General features: G+C 47.4%; 1 protein-coding gene across 3 annotated transcripts; it reads right to left on the reverse strand.

Annotated features, from left to right (window-relative positions):
• Window positions 1–1,891: 1,891 nt before the first annotated feature.
• Window positions 1,892–19,171, reverse strand: MED16 (mediator complex subunit 16). Of its 3 annotated transcripts, none has more exons than XM_054013766.1 (15): window positions 19,142–19,171; window positions 17,520–17,719; window positions 17,106–17,213; window positions 16,280–16,449; window positions 14,629–15,060; window positions 13,385–13,490; window positions 12,868–13,023; window positions 11,403–11,614; window positions 10,605–10,811; window positions 9,777–9,987; window positions 8,933–9,066; window positions 8,026–8,218; window positions 7,531–7,747; window positions 6,512–6,595; window positions 1,892–2,738 (listed from the first exon to the last, which is right to left on the reverse strand). In XM_054013766.1, exons 2-15 carry the CDS (start codon window positions 17,653–17,655, stop codon window positions 2,612–2,614), a joined length of 2,493 nt encoding a protein of 830 aa, XP_053869741.1. In that variant the 5' UTR covers window positions 17,656–17,719; window positions 19,142–19,171; the 3' UTR covers window positions 1,892–2,611. The 3 variants fall into 3 exon arrangements, with proteins under 3 accessions (XP_053869741.1, XP_053869739.1, XP_053869740.1); XM_054013764.1 differs by having other exon boundaries at window positions 19,138–19,165; XM_054013765.1 differs by lacking the exon at window positions 19,142–19,171 and adding an exon at window positions 18,212–18,896.
• Window positions 19,172–19,187: the final 16 nt, after the last annotated feature.

The following is a 19,187-nucleotide window of genomic DNA, read 5'->3' on the forward strand; positions in this document are numbered from 1 at the left end:
TGTAATACAAATAATTAATAGATTTTAACATTAGAAGAGATCCATGGATCCAGACCTAATGCATCCGAGGGTGCTGAGGGAGTTGGCTGATGTGATTGCAGAGCCGTTGGCCATTATCTTTGAAAACACGTGGCGAGCGGGGGAGGTCCCGGATGATTGCCCATCTTTAGAAAAGGGAAGGAGAACCCGGGGAACTAGACCGGTCAGCCTCACCTCAGTCCCTGGAAAAATCATGGAGCAGGTCCTCAAGGAATCAATTCTGAAGCACTGGGAGAGAGGAAGGTGATCAGGAAAAGTCAACATGGATTCACCCAGGGCAAGTCATGATTGACCAACCTGATTGCTTTCTATGATGAGATAACTGGCTCTGTGGATATGGGGAAAGCTTCTGATACGGTCTCCCACAGTATTCTTGCCAGCAAGTTAAAAAGTATGGATTGGATGAATGAACTATAAGGTGGATAGAAAGTTGGCTAGATCGTTGGGCTCAACGGGTAGCGATCAACGGCTCCCTGTCTAGTTGGCAGCCGGTATCAAGCGGAGTGCCCCAGGGGTTGGTCCTGGGGCTGGTTTTGTTCAACTTCTTTATTAATGATCTGGATGATGGGATGGATTGCATCCTCAGCAAGTTCGCCGATGACACTAAGCTGGGGAGTGAGGTAGATACGCTGGAGGGTAGGGATAGGGTCCAGAGTGACCTAGACAAATTAGAGGATTGGGCCAAAAGAAATCTGATGAAGTTCAACAAGGACAAGTGCAGCGTCCTGCACTTAGGACGGAAGAATCTCATTCACCGCTACAGGCTGGGGACCGACTGGCTAAGCAGCAGTTCTGAGGAAAAGGACCTGGGGATTCCAGTGGACGAGAAGCTGGATCTGAGTCAGCAATGTGCCCTTGTTGCCAAGAAGGCTAACGGCATATTGGGCTGTATTAGTAGGAGCATTGCCAGAAGATGGAAAGAAGTGATTATTCCCCTCTATTCGGCACTGGTGAGGCCACAACTGGAGTATTGCGTCCAGTTTTGGGCCCCCCGCTACAGAAAGGATGTGGACAAATTGGAGAGAGTCCAGCGGAGGGCAACGAAAATGTTTAAGGGGCTGGGGCACATGACTTACGAGGAGAGGCTGAGGGAACTGGGCTTATTTGGTCTGCAGAAGAGAAAAGAGTGATGGGGGATTTGATAGCAGCCTTCAACTACCTGAAGGGGGGTTCCAAAGAGAATGGAACTAAGCTGTTCTCAGTGGTGGCAGATGACAGAACAAGGCGCAATGGTCTCAAGTTGCAGTGGGGGAGGTCTAGGTTGGATATTAGGAAACACTATTTCACTAGGAGGGTGGTGAAGCACTGGAATGGGTTCCCTAGGGAGGTGGTGGAATCTCCTTCCTTAGAGGTTTTTAAGGCCCGGCTTGACAACGCCCTGGCTGGGATGATTTAGTTGGGGTTGGTCCTGCTTTGAGCAGGGGGTTGGACTAGATTAGACTTAGACTTCCTGAGGTCCCTTCCAACCCTAATCTTCTAGGATTAGATCTAGTCTGACCTCCTCTGTAACATCTGTAGGCTAGAGAATTTCGCCCACTAACCTCCTGTATTGAGCCCAGTAACGTGTGTTTGACTAAAGCATTTTCCATAATAGCATCCTGTCTTTGAAGCCATTAACAGATGGAGGCTTCATCACTTTCCTTGAGAGTTTGTTTCAGTGCTTAGTCACCCTCACTGGTAAAAATGCATGCCCTATTTCTTAACTGAATGTATCTGGCTTTTAACAGCCAGCCACTGGCTTCTCCTTGGGCCTTTCTCTGCTAGATTAAAGAGCCCTGCAGTGTCTGGTATTTTCTCCCTTTGAAGTTTCTCATACATGGCAATCTAGTCACTCAATAAAAGAGGAAAAAGCTTTCTGGTGATTTAAAGAGATTTTACCAAAACTTTTTGTACAAAATGAAGAGACCCGTTATTTACAAGACAGCTGCTAGTTCAAGGACAGCCCTACTACTTGTATCATCCCAGGGCAGTAATGTCCTTCTGTCACTTTCTCTGTTCCTCTGAAACAGGGAGAAATGCTCTCAATCATTAAAATATTGATACTTTACACTGATAAAAAGCCTTTCACCAGAGGATCAAAGTGATTTATAAAGGGTATGTGTGTGTGTGGGCAGGGGGGAAATCAGCATTATCCCTATGCTTTTAAAGATGGGAAAACCTACGTTAACCAACTTGTTCCATGTTTCACAGGCTGTCGGTGGGAGAAGTCCCATTCAACTGCTTTGACCATTAGACCATGCTGCCCCTTAGAGAATGGTAGAGAAAACCATCTGGAAAGATTCCCCTCTTAAAAATCCTCTTTTCCTTTCAGCTTAGAGCACAAAGGAAACAAAATCAATACAGGCAAAACCAAGGAGGATGAGAATCTAACCGTTCTACATTGCGTCTTGGGCAGTATTGAGTGGTTCCTTTGTGATGGCTGGATAAGGAAGAGCATTGTGTCCTCTCTTAAGGTTTCAGAGGGCTGACTCTGGTCCAAATTCCCAGAGGTTCCTAAAATGGGAAGGTTGCTCTGAGCTTTTCTCCCCCACCTAGAGAACGTTATTCTCTTTTCCCCCTGCAAGAGGAGATTTCAGGAGTAGCTGAGTGGCATTCTTCTCCAAAGCCCCCCACAGAGGCAGTTTTTGATCCAACGCTGCTCCCACTGTTTCACTGCTGTGGTTTTGTTGGGCGATTTCAGCATGGTTACGCAGCCACATCTGAGAGAGACACGAACACAGAAAACAGGTCACCTGAAATGCAAGCTGGCACTACCGAGGGACTTTATGGATCAGGTTGGGATGGAGAAATCATAGGAGGGAATTAGCTTTTTGTCCTTTCCAGGTGATGTTTGGGAGAATCAAAGCAAAATGGAACAGGTATTGGAAATGATCCCCAATGAAGAGGGGAGATCAGAGGAACCCAAGGCTGTCTTCAAGATAATGGCCCCCGGCTGCTATTTATATGAAATGTAGCAAACACACTGGCCTCGTCAAAACAATCTGGTCTGGTGACTTTCTATTAAAGCCAACATTTAAGACCAATTTAATCATCTGATCAGATGGCTGCTCGTTCACTGCACTATCACGGCATAATCCAGGCTCATTATTAGGAGAGAAGTGAGAGAAAGTGTGTGACTCTACACCCCATATTCTTCATAGCAATATTGTTATGATAGGATTATGGCATAACTAGGATGTATTTTAGACAAGGTAAGTCATGCGACATATCGTTGGAAAGGTTATGATTTACTGAATATGATTATCCTGTTTGTATGCATGTATCATTTTCGTATCTGAAGCTAGGAATATTGTCTATGCATCTATTACAAATGTGTTTACACCTGGGGAATAACCACTAGGCAGAATGCAATCAGTCTAGGGCCTTGTCTACACTACCAAGTTTTTGGGCGACAAAACAGCAAGAACAAGTACGCACTACAATGGGACTCTTGTCACCAAAACCCCGCAAGAGACTGTTGTCTTTTCCCCTCTCTTTATTGTCGACGAAGAGCCAAGTAGACACTGCTGATTGTTTCGTCGACAGAACTGGCTTCCGCCAGTAGCCCACAATGCCTGCCCCGATTGCTCTGCTCAGTGTTTTGATCTCTGCTGCCCTGCTGGCACGCGCCCCTTTCCTTTCAAAGCTCCGGGAAGTATTTGTGCGCTGCTCCGTTTGGGGAACAAACAAAGAGCAAATCATTGGACTGCTCCTGTCCTGCCCGGCACTAGGAACATAGCAGCAGGCAGAGGGGGACAGTCTGCTGTGGTGCTTAGCCACTCCTCAGCACGGAGAGCTCACCGAGCTCTCACGATGCTGCTCTCGGCAGCTGAGGGGGCTACAGGAGAACTCGGCCAACAGGAAGTTTAGACTTGAAATTAGACGAAGGTTTCTAACCATCGGAGGAGTGAAGTTCTGGAATAGCCTTCCAAGGGGAGCAGTGGAGGCAAAAGACATATCTGGCTTCAAGACTAAGCTTGATAAGTTTATGGAAGGGATGGTATAGGCTAATTTTGGCAATTAATTGATCTTTGACTATTAGCAGTAAACACGCCCAATGGCCTGTGATGGAATGTTAGATGGGGTGGGATCTGAGTTACTACAGAGAATTCTTTCCTAGGTATCTGGCTGGTGAGTCTTGCCCACATGCTCAGGGTTTAGCTGATCGCCATATTTGGGGTCGGGAAGGAATTTTCCTCCAGGGCAGATTGGCAAAGGCCCTGGGGGGTTTTCGCCTTCCTCTGCAGCGTGGGGCACGGGTCACTTGCTGGAGGATTCTCTGCACCTTGAAGTCTTTAAACCACAAGTTGAGGACTTCAATAACTCAGGGGTTTGTTACAGAGTGGGTGGGTGAGATTCTGTGGCCTGCGTTGTGCGGGAGGTCAGACTAGAAGATCACAATGGTCCCTTCTGACCTTGAAGTCTAGGAGTCTATAATCCCAAGAGGTGCAGTGATCAGCAATTCCTTCCCACAACACTGCACTGTGGGATACATACCCACGGTGCATTGCTCACCCTGTCGATGATGGTGCTCCCAATGTGGACATGATCTATTGACAGAGAGAGCAAGTGGGAACACCCTTTGGCGATTTCGTTTTGTCAACTTCTGGGTGTCAACACAGGGTTTATCAACAAAACTTAGTAGCGTAGACAAGCCCTCAATGACTGTGTGGGAAAGGCCATTAGGGAGAACAATAGGTCTTAGAAGATGCTAATCTCCCACCTGGGAACCTTCCTGGGGATGCTGCAAACAGCCTCTGAGTCATGGCTGTGGTGGCCCTAAGAGTCACCTGGTACTGGACTCCATGATAAACCTAGTGTTTTTCCACTGACCGGGTGTGGGAATCCAACTGGGAGACAAAGGGTTTCCACCATATGCTAAAACTATTTAAGGCAGGGGAGGGACATCATCATGGGTTGTTCTTCACTGACTCCAGCCCAAGAAAGAAGACTGCTGGAAACCCCTAAGCCGCAAAAGACTGAACTAGAGGAGAAGGGCTGAGTCCAGGCAAGAGGGCTGTCTAGCCTGCGAAAGGAATAACTGGAGTTTTAAGCTGCAAGCAAGTGCAGCTTGCCTTCAAGAATCTCCGCAACCTGCCTAAAACAACATTGAGGGTGAGAATTTACTACACGCATCCCATTTCTTTAGTATATTAAGCTTCGATTGCGGGTTTGTTTTATTTGCTAGGCAATCTGCTTTAATCTGTTTAATATCCCTTATAAATCACTTAAAATTATCATTTGTAGTTAACAAACTTCTTTTTGGTTTCAGAGGGGTAGCCGTGTGAGTCTGTATCAGCAAAAACAACGAGGAGTCCTTGTGGCACCTTAGAGACTAACAGATTTATTTTTGTTTTGTCTACACCAGTGTGTGGAAATCATAACGGTGGGGCAGAAAGCTGTGTATATTCCTCTCCACATTGAGAGGGGGAATTTCATGAGCTTCCGCTGTACAGATTTCTGTGCAGCGCAAGATGGTATAATTTTGGGTTTACCCTCTAGAGGGGGGTGTGCACTTGAGTACCGGGCAGTTCCTTAGCTGAGCTTTCCCACGCAGAGCTAATCTCAGCATCTGTGGGAAGCTGCCGCTGGGTGTGTCCCTATCCGTATGTGTGCTCGTAAAGTGCAGTCTGAAGCTTGAGGGAAGGCGTCGCAGGCTGTACAGTGTTAAGGGAACCCAGGCTGATGGGTCAGGCGGGGTCAGTGATACCCCAGTTCCTAGTGGCACCCTGGGGGAAATCTGTCACAAGGTGCAGTTTGGAAGGACTTCAAATGCAGACCCATTCTGAAAAGCGATTCTAAAAATGGCATTGTGCGGTTCTGTATTCATTCCCTTTCATCCACTCCAAACCCGGTACACTGAATAGTATCTCTAGCTTCCAAGCACGCAAACACAGCCCGGGGAGCTTTCCTAGTCATGAACAGTCGCCAGTTATAATCGGCAGCCCAAGTTCTGCCCTCAGTTATGCCTGTGCAACAACGCTGTCCTTATATCCTGCACCTAAAGCGATATTATCTTCAGATGTCACTGAGTGCAAAATTTGGCCTTGCAATTGGAATGTAGTTAACAATTCTGCTGGGCTGGGCTGGCTTTGCAGGACATAACAAGCAGTAAAACACACACAGAACAGTAAAACTTTGAATACCCCTGGGGAGCGTTGTATGGAGTAAGAATGGTGCCATTTTACAGACTTTTCAGACTAGATCAGCACTTTAGGGATCTTAGTGAGCCCAGGGCAAAAGGGTCAGAGTACAGCATAACCATGATGGTCTCGGCTTCCTTCCAATATCAGAGGGCATGAACATAAACTGAGAAAGAGCCATGTACTAAAGGCAACATTTTGTCATGTGCACAGTAGTTAACGTGGAAAAAACTACCAAGGAATTGCTAACAATACAGATCTATTAGTGTATAGGCTAACACAGCTTTTAAGCGGTCAAGCCGTGAATAAATACAGCCGTGAATTAACGGAGTTACACATGCAGAGCTTACCGGGTACATGACTTGCACTCCTCTGTTGGATACGCCCCTAAGTGAAGCCGTCTCAAGTGGTCAATTTTTGGCTGCCCAGGTGCCCTGCATAGGAAGAAAAAATGTGAGAAAACCACACTGCTGAAAAACTGTAAAAGCTGTTTCCATGATCGCAGGCTTGTTACACAGAAGGCTTGAGATCCGAACAACCAAGGTTCACATGGAACTATGGTCGACTGATTCCCTCTGGCAGGTGTGTCGTGTATCTCCTAATGGGGCGCTGTGATGACCCTTCTCCAAGTGTAAGGGGCTGCACTCAAGGGATTAAAGTTCTACTTCTACCCATTATGATTAACTATCACAGTCTCACAAACCGCTGCCTTCTTCCGGTGAGTGAATTTCTATTATATAAATAGGAAGCATTTAACCCTCATATCCTGGCCAAACCCCATCTTAAGAATTTACATTCTGCTTACCTAAATTCCCCCATAGTTTCAACCAAATACTGCATCTTTTCCTCCAAGTTCCCTGCTTAAACCTAACATAGGGAATTTGACAGAGAATGCAGAAGTGGCTGATTTCAGTGAGGGCTGACTTGATCCCTGACCATGCAGTCTGCAAAGCACAGTGAGATTTAACAGGAGGAAAGATACAATGTAAGGTAGTGTTGCATTTTTAATTCCCATCACATTTTATTCTTTGAATTCCCATTTCAGATTCCTTAGAGCCTATGTGTCAATAAAACACTATACCCATTTTAGAGACTGAAAAATCGAGGTGCAGAGAGAGCAAGCAACTCATCTGTGGTCACAGAGTGAATCTGTGGCAGAGTCAGGAGTCCTAACCCAGTCCCCTACATTAACCAATAGAGCACACTCCCCTCCCTAAGAAAGGAATAGCAATTTTGACTTCTGGTCTATTTTACTATAATCCCTAGATTACACTCCTTCCCAGAGCTGAGAACGGGATCCAGGAGTCCTGATTCCCAGTCCTCTCTCTCTGCTTTAACCACACTACCTGCTTGTTTCAGATTTCCATACCTGACAAAGACATCAAACTGCGATGAAACAGTGTGACCAATGAGTCCAGGGGCCTTCCCGAACTGCAGTCTGATGAGTTGCTTGTTCTGCAGCTTGCTGATAATGCCATTATTAATGGGTAACCAATCTACATTGGGAATAAGCAACTGGCTGGGGAGAAGACAACACTCGTCAATCAGGGTATCGTCTGGCTCGCTCGGGTGAGTTTCGTCACGACCTGCATGGGAGACGAAGCACAGAGAGAACTTCCTCTAGCATGCTACTTGCTTAAAGGACAATAAATGCTGTTGCCTGCAAGTTTCCCCCTCCCCGATCCAGTATGGCAGCTCAGGAAACAAATAAACAATCCTTTAGCCTCTCTTTCTCCTTCTAATTGCTGCAGACATACCCAGAGCCTCATTATCCCCAAGTGTTTTTCCTGTGTACAATATGCAACATCCACTGCGCACAATATAGGATGAGTCTCTCTAATTCCAGGAAGTTTTAAACCCTTACAGCACAGCCAGAGTTTAGTCAACAGCCTGAAGAGTAGGGACATGCTGTCCTGGGTATCTGAGGTTGCCGTGTAAACAGGGAGGCAGCTTGGCTTCAACAGGCCCCAGATCCGGATCACCACCATGAGCTCTCTAAGCATCCCCAGCGATGCCCCGTCTCGCAGGAAGCTGTGCCCTGGTCGCACAGGGGATCCCTGCAGGGAAAAGGAGGAAGGGAAGGGAAGAGAAACTTTTAGGATCTGGGCTCACAGACATCACCACCCGAACCATTTCCCATACAGGTGATCTAGCTAAGATACTTATATGGCCCCCCATTATTGTCATCATCTGCTATATTTTGCAGCATGGCAAGAGGTTAGTATAGTGCCATGTGCATTTGTGTTCGCTGTAGGCGCCCACAGAGCAGAAGATCAGAAGTCAGGAGTTCTGGAGTCCAACTCTGATTTCACTTACACAGGTGGTTTCTCCATTCAGCGTTACTCTGGATTTATGCTGGCATGAGCACAATCAAAACCAGGACTTGTGGTTTCTATTCCTAGCTCTGCCATTAATTTGCTGAGTGGTCATGAGTAAATCACTTTCCCTATGTAAGAAGAAAATAATGCTATTGACAGGCTTAATTAATGCTTGGAAAGCACTCAGACTTAGATGAAAGGCCCTAGGAGAAGGGCTAAGAAGGGTTATTATGTCCTCTGCGTAGATCTGCACACTCAATTTCCTTTAGCACACTGCAAGATGAAAAGTTACACTGAAAAAGACGTACTTGGCATTAACACTGGCTTCAGAGCAATCCATTTCTAGGACAACAGCACACGTTGGGCACACTGATTAACCCAAACAGCACATGGCCACTGAATGAAAGGCGGCTTTCGTTACCCGGCTGCCAAAGGTGGAGGACAAGTTCTCACCTGGTTAGGGAGGCTGGCAAGCAGATAGAGCACAAAGTCTCCCACCCACTGGATGAGCTGCTGCAGGGACTGCAGGGTAGTCATCTCCAGGACAAACTCCTCTGTCTTCAGGTTAATCATCACTTTGTCAATGTCTGAAATGGAAGCAAGAGAGCTCCTAGCACAGGGAGAAAAGAGGCGCTGGGAGTTTCCACCATTATGAACAGACTGCTCTCCTTGCTTTTAAACCCAGCTACTGACTACAAAGGCATGAAACTTTACAGCTACCCCAACAGGGCAGCCTATAAAAGGCAGTGTGGTCCAATGGGTAAGGCACTGGGCTAGGCTGCAGGAGACCTGGGTTCTGGTCCCAGCTCTGCCAACTGCCCTGCTGTATGTCCCTTCCCCCACTATGCCGCTGTTTCTCCTCCCACCCTTTGTCTGTCTTGTCTAATAGACCGTAAGCTCTTCAGAGGCAAGTCTCTGCCGAACTGTGAACCTGCAAGCCCGACTCTGGTTGGAGCGTCTATGTACTATCGCAGTATAAACAGATACACACCCCTGGGGAGCTTTCATGCCCAGCGCCTGTAACAGCCTACATGGAGTTGTCCACATTATCCTGTTTCATTGGTGGGCATCTGGTCTCTGACACCATCATCTTTTGGGGTTCCACCAACACGCCTCAGGTTCACAAGTGAGTGAACCTTTGCTGGGACTGGTAGCCACTAAGGTGTGGAACTCACTCCCCCTATGGAGTGTCCACCCTAATCTAAGTCCCCGCAACGAAAGACTGATTCAGAAAGGGAGGGAGCTGATCATCAGCCATGCAAATAGCCGTGCTGCAGCAAGGGATGCGAACCACTACCTATGTCCGTAATCTTGGAGCAGATCTCGGTGAGCCGGTCACCGGGGCTCTTGTCTGGAGTGTTCAGGAAGTGTGGGCGGAGCAGCGATTTCAAGGTGCAGCTGATGGCGATCAGAAATAGCTTGGCGTGATAGTCACACACGCGTGCCACCGTGTTGGAGGAAAGCTTGCAGAGAGAGGCCTTCATGGCAACGATGCGGGTGGAGAGAACCTGTTTGACAGGGCCACACAAGGATGGGCACAGAAACAAGATCAGATTTAGAATGAACCTACTTAAAACAAAAACCCATTTCCTCTCTCTCTAGACATCACCCTGAGGAATGAATGCTATTCTGCGTGTGTACTACCACTGGCCACAGTACCAATTTACATCAGCAACAGGCTTTACCAGCCTACCAGGAGTTTCCCGAGAGCTGCTACCAGGCAGGAGCTGCTAAAATCTAATACTCTGAAGGCAGAGTAGCCAAGACAGTGGTACCAACCATATGCTTAAAATGCTAAGTAAGCCTAAACCAGCCATGCTCTATCATTGGGGCAAACCCATTAGACACTAGGCAGTATGCTAAGTTCATGCATAAGAATTCTCTACACAGTAATCACCCTGGCTGAAGTCATATGCCCTTCCCAATCACTCCAAGCCCCCAACAGTAGATAAGTACCAGATTCGGAGACGCAGTGTAGCCTAGTAGTTAAAGTAACCCTTGGAAGTTCACTGGAAACCAGTGAACCCTGGAAATTAACATCCCCCCATCTACACCTGTTCCTTGACCCCCCTCCTACCAGTCCACACTCTGCCCTGGGCCTAGCGTCCCTCGGCTGTTCCCTCACCTGCTGCAGGGCTGCATTCTGGCGCATATACTCCTCATGCAGCTTCTCCACCAGGTTCTGCACCATGTTGGGCTGAACATGGAGCAGGATATCCCACCAGTCGTACCCTGTCACCATGCAGTATTCCAGTAGGAACAGCAGGTGGCGGAGAGACATGTTCATGTCCAGCACATGGCCCATGGAGGGAGAGATCCGGAGCATGCTGAGCTGAAGAAAGAAAGGAAAGGGAACACACATCAAGAGGATCCATCCATTCTAAGGGACTAACAACACATGGAATCAGAGTGGCAGGAGATCAGACAAAGTTATCATTGATCTACAAAGCCATGAACAGTGTCAGCAACATTCCAGCAAGTGTTGTCTGCACTATACCCTGCAAATGTACCCCCGCTATGATCTGTGGAGACAATCTCCTAGGGTACGGGCACTTCAGTCTCCATAGCAGTCTCAGACTTAGCTTCTCTGTTAAAACTCGCCACAAGAGGCCAGTTCTGGAGAGAGGTGTGAAAACTGGACTGAGACCTATTAAACTCAGTCCACACAAGTTAACGGCCTGTATATCTGACAATAGCAATTGTTAGTTACTACTGAGCTGGAGACACAGTTCTGTTAAACAAAGGGAAAATGCAGGCACTATCTTGGAAGAGACTCCCTGTCCCCTGGGAACTCCTGGAAGACCCATTGCTTGAGCCATTTAAGAGCAAGCAGAGCAGAGTCCCGGTGAACTGAAGGGAGTTTGTCCTGGCCTAGAAGAGCTAATAGATCTTTTCCCACACCTAATAGAACAAGGCAAAGTACCTTGCCATGGTTATCAATCCCAACCAGGGCCAGCGAAGTCCAGGAGAGCTGCATGGCTTTGAAGTGAACCAAAGGACCGGCTGCCCGCTGCCTTTTGATTGCCTGCTCATCCACTGGGCGCTGAGAGGAAGAACCATAGAACACTGCCATGGTCTGCAAGGACAGGCGATGAACTATGTGGACGCTACCATCATGGAAGGCCAAAGCAAGACCTGAGGGCAAGAAATATCTGGGGTTTAGCAAGTGACTCCTATTAGTGTAACCCATCCCACCCCCATAAGACACAGACAGTCGTCACAAAGCCAGACGGCATCTCTGCAGACAGCCCATTGGTCTCCAGCCTACCAGAAGCCTTTCTTCCCCATTCTGCCCCACATTTTTACAGTAATAAGAATACTCGGCTCGTCTATAGGATCCCGAAGCACCTTGCAAACATTAAGACTCTCTCACTGGGAGGAAGGTACACAGCACACCCATTCTGTTGTGTGTTAAACACTGATGCACTCAGCCCCATACAGGGGGAAAAGCAAAGGTGGGCCCTGCCTCCGAAAGCCTACAGTCTAAGAGTACATCTACACTGGAGCAGAGGTGGGATTTCCAGCTCGGATGGACGTACACACGCTAGCTTTGAACTACCTAGCATGCTAAAAATAGCGGTGAAGCTGCGGCAACAGGGCAGGCTAACCACCTGAGTACTAGCGTCTCAGATGGGATCGTGCTTGGGGCCCTCCCACTTGCACTGCTGTTCTTAGCAAGCTACCTCAATCAAAGTTAGTGTGTGCACGTCTACCCGAACTAGAAATTACACACCCAGCTGCAGTGTAGCTGTACCCCAAGAGACTGGCACACATACGACATGCTGGGTAAACTAAGGCAGGAAGGGAATTAAAGGCCTGATCTGCAGAGCACCTGCTTCTCCCACTGACTCCATAGGGGAGTTATGGGTGCTCAGCACCTTGGAAAAGCAAACGTTATTCTAATCAGGTCCTTGTATTGACTGTGGTACCTGAACACCCTAAGTGATTTGCCCAAGTTCACCCAGCAAGACAGTAGCAGAACCAAGAGAAGAATCCAGAAATCCTGACTTTCATCCTCCACTCTAACTGCTATATAGTATCCCTCCTCAACGCCAGCCTCATTAATAGCACTGCCTGGAGAACAGGCGCCCCGATCTTTCTAGGTTTCTTCAGTCCTCACTAGTAGACATGCAGAAAGTCCTTTCAAGTTGGGATCCAGTGACAGATGCCTCAGCACATATGACAGCTACAACAGTTCCTCCTGAGGAAGCTCCATTGGGAACAGACTCATTCCAGTTTTAAAGGACTTCTTCATTCCCGCAGGGCATCTTCTATCAAGACAAACACACTCCAAAGTAGCTGGGGCTCTCTCTGTTCAGAGGTGAGATGAACAGAGGCAGCAAAAACTTCCATCTGCAGCTAGATGTTCAGAAAAGAAACCTCCTCACCCAGTCCAGGGAAGAATTTGGTGTCATTGGCCACTTTCAGATCAGTATTGGTTAGGGAGATTGGTAGTTTCGGCAAAGCCACAGCTGAAACGCGATCCAAATCATTGGTGGCGGAGAGAATCCGCCATTTCAATATCATCGGCTGCTTGTCTCCAACTTGAAAGAAAAAACGGACAAAACAAATGACAGAATTTCACTTAAAAAAGTCAGAGAAAGTGTCACAGATGTCCCAGTCTTGAATTCTCTCCCTCCCCCCACATGCCTGGAATTAAACATTGATTATAAGTTTATTCACTCAGACTGATGCATTTTTATAGACTCATTAGTTTTACAAAAAAGTTGTGGGTTTTTTTTCTAAATCCATCATGATGGAGGGCTCTTCTAGTGGTGATTACCGAATGCATAGAAGAATAAGGATGGGATTTCGAGTCATAACTGGGTCAAGAGTTTACACTAAGTTTTGATTTTCCTTGGGCTCTGCTCCCGTTTTTGAGGAGCATCAGCTGCTGAAACTCACCCACAGGAGAGATCTGCTGGAAGATGTTATTGACTGGCAAGCCCTCTTTCCGGAGAGACCAGCACTCCACGATGCTGCTGTTCTGGTTGGAGGCACAGAGCAGCACCTTCAAAGCAGAAAGGAATTTTCAAACCAGGCACAGCTACAAAGCTGTATCTTTCGTGCCCATCCTCTAGACCAAAAGGAAGGGGAAGATTTGCTACTGTAACTGTCTGCATGAAATTCAGAGTACAGGAAGAAAAAGGCAAAACCTCTGTTTTTCAAACACCCGAAGTTCCAAGCTCTTCCTTGAATGTTTAACCGTCCGCACCCTTATGAGACAGACATCACAGGCAGAACTTTGATATGCATATCTAACAGCTGTCACACCCATTTACCCCTCCAAATTATGAACACTCTCATATCTACTGCCCTGTTTCTTCTCCCACAAGTCTGTAAAATGCAGCTCTTCTCAATGCAAGGAGAAAACAAAATCATAAAACCAGACAACAGGAATTGAACTGAACATTACTACAGGTAACAGCCCTAGAAACTGTAATCATCTCCTTAGTCACAGGACGTTAACTCAGATGCTCTGAGATAATGTGCTCCACCCTCACCTGAAGAAAATAGCGAGGAGTGGGGAGTTTGGTCTTTAACACCAGTAAGTTCTTGGCCCCTCTGCTGAGATTGCCAAACTGCTACCAATTATGGTAACATCTGTGAAAGACACCCGTCCACTGCCAAGCAGACTTATGCCACCAAATCATTTCAGATAGACCAAGAGTGTCCAAGAGTTTTAAGCACTGACTTGGGCTGGCTTTGAAGCAGGTGAGCTACAACTGAAAGACTCCATATCCCAGAATCCCGTGAACAGTCTAGTGCCCCTCAAGAGCAGCTATTTGTTTGACCAGTCTCCCAACAGAGAGAACAATAACCAGGACCAGTAGGAGTATGGCTTTTCAAACTGCCTTTCCATGACTCAGAGAGCCCAGCTATTACGCGCTAACACACCAGAGGGTAACATGTCACACAAATGTCTCACAATTAGGCCCAACCACCAGAATCTAGCTCTGAAGCAGTGCAAGAAAAGCCCCATGTGCATTGGTAGAGCTGGTGGAGAGCCCTAGACTGGAACAGCAGATGGGCTACTGGTTAGTGCAATAGCAAAGCTGTAGGGGGGAGTTTATAGATCCATGGATCCTTCCCTTTCCTTAGCGTTTAACTCTTGGAATGCTAGTATAACATAGGAGGAGGGAGCTCACCTGCTCGGACATGTCCCTGGCGAGGAATTTCAGGTGAGTGATGGCTGGATACTTGTCCTTGCGGGCTGGGTCTGTGGTGCACCGCATGAAAAGGGAGGGCAGAATCTCCGTGTCAATTTTGCATTTCTCGTTCACGACGCTGACGCAGACCTTGTAAAACTGGACGGGAGAGGTGCTGCTGCCATCTGAGGTGGCGACCACGATGTTTCCCCCGCCCGTGAAGGCAATGTCCGCCAGGGCGACGCGGCAGCGCAGACGGCACAGGCTCTCCGTGGATGTCAGCACTTGCCCGTTGGGCTTGAGGAGAGAGACTGTCACCAGGCCGCTGATGGTCACAGCGATCCAGCCTTCCATGGGCTTCCCACCAAACAGAGTCAGGGAGGGAGAGAACTTGACCCGGGAAAACTTCTCGCCGAAGTTCGATGCTCCGGACTGTGAATGGAGATTAACACACACACAGAGGTTTGATCCTAGGGCTGAACGACTCTGCCGTTACCTGAGTCTCCTTCTAATATCACTGCAACATAGTCTAGAGCAGTGATACTCAGTGGTACAGGAGACAAATCAGTGATCAACATTACCCAAAAGAGCCACAGTAGTGTTAATTCATTGTTTCATTTACTATATCTATCATTATTCTCAAGGCAAAATGGCTGAGCAAGTAGTATTTTATCTACTAAAATTATTTAACAACAGTAAAAGCATCCTGATTGGTTAATAATTAAATCACACAATGTTTTAATATCATGTTCCGCAAAGAGCCGCAGGAGACACAGTAAAAACCACTTGTAGCTCATGAGCCTAGGTCTGAGTATCACTGGCCTAGAGAGCTAAGCAGGGGATTAGGAATCAGGACATTGAATTCTTATTCCTGATCTTGCCATTTTCTCACTACGTGACCCTGGATAAGTACTTTCGCCTCTCTGTGACCGAGCTGTCCTCGTTTGACACATAGCAGGGGGAAAATATCAACAGCTTTTTGAAGCTGAGCTCCTCTGGTGAAAGGTGTAATGGAAATGCAGAGGGTCCATATTATGTACATGTGCTGTGAGCCAATAAAGGTCTATTTGCCTCCTTTTTTGTCCCTCGGAAGAGCGAAGCTAAGCAATGTCTTAGCAATGGCCCAATGCTGGATTGAATGCATCAGACGAGAGGAGTAGAAAATGAGTAAGTTCAGGCTGTTGGCCTGAGCAGAGAATGGGAACCACATTCCTCTCATTCCTGCTCCAACACCAACTTGCTGTGCAACCCTGGGCAAGGCATTTCGCTGTAAAATGGAACAAATATTTATCTCATCAGCGTATCGTGAGGGTTGTGTATTATGAGACGACCTGTGGAATGGAATGCCAAAGCCCCCGGATCTTCTCTAGAATCAGGGAGCTATTCCAGATCAAGCAGGCTAGATGGTATACGTATGGTCCCCATTACTAAGCACATCTTACAATTCTGAAGGCATTTATCCTCACAACACCCTGTGAGATAGGCCAATGCTCTTCTCCCCATTATACAGGACGCAGAGAGGCTAAGTGACTTGCCCAAGGTCATACAAAAAGTCTATGGCAGAGCAGGGATTTGAACCCATATCTCCCTAGTCTTAGACTACTGCCCCAACCACTGGACAATCCTTCCATGTGCGAGAGCTAGAACAAACCTTTTCCACGTGCAGGGCTAGCTTCACCCCATTGTGCAACCAGGAAAGAGCCACGATTGGATCTCCCTCCACCATGCTACCCACGGTGTTCTCCCAGCTGTTGGCCAGGTGATCCGTCATGCTCCAGCACTTGATGTATCCATCTGCATCTGCTGACAGAAGCCTGGAACCTAATGCAACACCATCAAAAGAAGAACAGCAAGGTCAGAGTACACATCTCACAGAGATTACCAAGAACCCAGCCACAGGCATCTTCAAAGCAATGCAGTGGGAGGGGGAGGCACCCAATGCAAGACAAAAGGATTAGGGAACATTACGCTCACACCAACATAAGCAGAAAATTCATAATTCAAGCAGCAATTTAATCTTGAGCACCAGTTCCCACTGTGTACTGGTGATACTGTGAAATCTTACCCCGGGTTGGGTTAATTCCTCAATGATTCAGCAGATCTGGGCTCTCACCTGTTGCTGGATTTTAAAAGTACCTCCCTTCAGCACCTTGCAGCTATTACAGGTTGGATTTCAAGAGGTGACTCCTGGTTCCCACCAGGACATTTGGTACTACCCCAGGAGAGCAATCTATTGCTAATAACTAACCCAAGAAGGATGAGAAGCACAGTCCTCTAGGAAATCCACTATGTGGATCGGATTGAACTGAACAGTGCAGATATTACATGATTGGCACTATACAAAGATTCCAGATAACAGGAATCTAAAAGAGAAAGGCCTCCATAAACTCCCTCTCTATGCCCCATCATACTGCGAGCAAGTTTATGAAGCCAACCCCCCCACCACCACCACCAACAACTATAAGAGCAAAGCTTACCTGACTGATCCCATTCCAAACAGGTGATGATTTCAATGTGCCCAGAGTTAATGGAATAAACATCCCAGGGATGCTCAGTATCAAGGATATGGATCATGTGGGTAAGATCTAGGCAGGGAGAGACGTCAAGTCCTTTTAAAAATTTGCAGTGGAATTTAATTGATTTTTAAAACATTCCATTTGTTATTGCAGGACATCAGTGAGCTTCAATTATTTGTACAGGGCCATAAACCTATGTTGCTTTACAAGACCAAAAAATAAAGTCTCTGCTCTGAAGAACTGAAGATCTAATTAGAGTGTTTTTCCACAGCAGGACTAGTGTGGAGCAGGGTTTTTTCCAGCTGGGGGTCATGACTAGGTGTCAAGAGGGGGGAGCAGATAAAAATCACAAACCAAGGAATGGACAAACTGTACCTTTTTCCTCCTCATTTTTGAGGTCTGTTGTGAAGGCAATCAAGTTCCTGCAGGACCAAGCACACACCAGTGGGATGGAAGGACAGTGGTTGCTTTTGGGCCTTTTCTCCCACTCACAGACATATGCCAAATCCATTGTGCCCTGGAAGCCCTCCGAGGCACCACTTGCCTGTTGCAAGCCTATTCATAGATTGCTGTGCCTAAGAAAGAGAAGAATGAATAGGACGAGCAAAGGACCCTAAGTTCATTGTCAAAGATCCCCTTTTAAAAACAGCAGCCATTTTCACTTTCCAAAGGAAATCTGTTGCTTTGTGCAATCCCCACTGAAAATAAGGATGCACTGACTTACATTATCAGTCAGAACAGCCAGAGTGAAGAATTCCCATCATGGCTAGTTTTAAACCTTACACCATTTAAAGAATACTTTTACCTCCTGTGACATAGCTGGACCCCTCTGCTCCCATTTGCATTAATTCCTTTCCCCACCACTCCCATGTCCTCATTCCTCTCGAGATCTCCCACTTAAGATCCTTCCAACCTTTACAGCTCATTCCTTTGTCCCTAAAGGTAACACCATTACAGATCCTGGACACGGTTAATTAGGGTTTCCCTTAGTAAAGGGTAGCCCATACTTGGGCATCTGAGAGCAAAGAAAAGCCAGTGGAGCTCATAATCTTTACAGCCACAATCACCTGGTTTAAAAGTTGTTTTCTGCTAAGGTGGAGAGAATGTGATCATACAGTTTATCCACTGTACCACTTCTTCCCAGGTAAGAATACCAAGTCTACAATCCAAATCCCATATTGCTCATTTTGCTTGTGGCCACCTATCTCCATAGCCCACTGACATAACAGTTCTTCTGTTTGAAGGAAGAATACAGCGAGATAAAACAAGAGCCCACGTAGCGGGCTGGATGGTTCCTTCCTAAATGGCGTAAGCTTTCTTGACATGTAGGTCCAGTAAGCACCCTAGATGATAATTAACTCCCTCGGAGCGTCTGTGTAACAGTCCCTGTTCTTAACCTGGAAATACAGGCCCATTAGCCTCATACGTATCTGTAAGCAAGTGTTGCCTCTACAGTGGAAACATTACCCCCTTGTTACTAGCCTTGGATCAACACTGGGGACTCTTAGATGCTGTTAGAAAACAGTATTTTTTCTTTACGCGATCAGCGACCGTGGTGCTGTGACGGTCACCAAGGTACCACAGGGGTCCCCCGGTGGTGTCACTCTCAGGGCTACCGTGGGACTGCCAGTGTTTCGCCTCCACCCATGAACCCTGCTATCAACAGCACCACCCTGGGGCAGCTGGGATCCCTCCACTCCTAACAGTGGGGTGGCCAGGATCTTCCACGCAGGCCACCCCCAATGGCACCAAGATACAAGGGTTGGGAGATTTCCCCCCCTCCCCCCCCAACACACACACACACACACACACACACACACAGATGGGGAAGTGTCCATCTCCTCCAAGATGGGGGGGGGGGGAACCCCCTCCCCCCACAGAGGCAGGGATAATACCTAGCCCCTCCCCCACACAGGAAGGGGGAGGGTAATTACCCCACCCCCACCCCAGAGAGAGGAGGTAACTGCCCTCCCCCCCCTCCTAAGAGACTCACCTACCTCCCCCCATCCCTCCGCGCCGCCTCCTGTCTGCCGAGAAAGGCCC

This window comes from Malaclemys terrapin, chromosome 24 (genome assembly GCF_027887155.1).
Source record: "Malaclemys terrapin pileata isolate rMalTer1 chromosome 24, rMalTer1.hap1, whole genome shotgun sequence".
In the NCBI taxonomy this organism is placed as follows: Eukaryota; Metazoa; Chordata; order Testudines; family Emydidae; genus Malaclemys; species Malaclemys terrapin.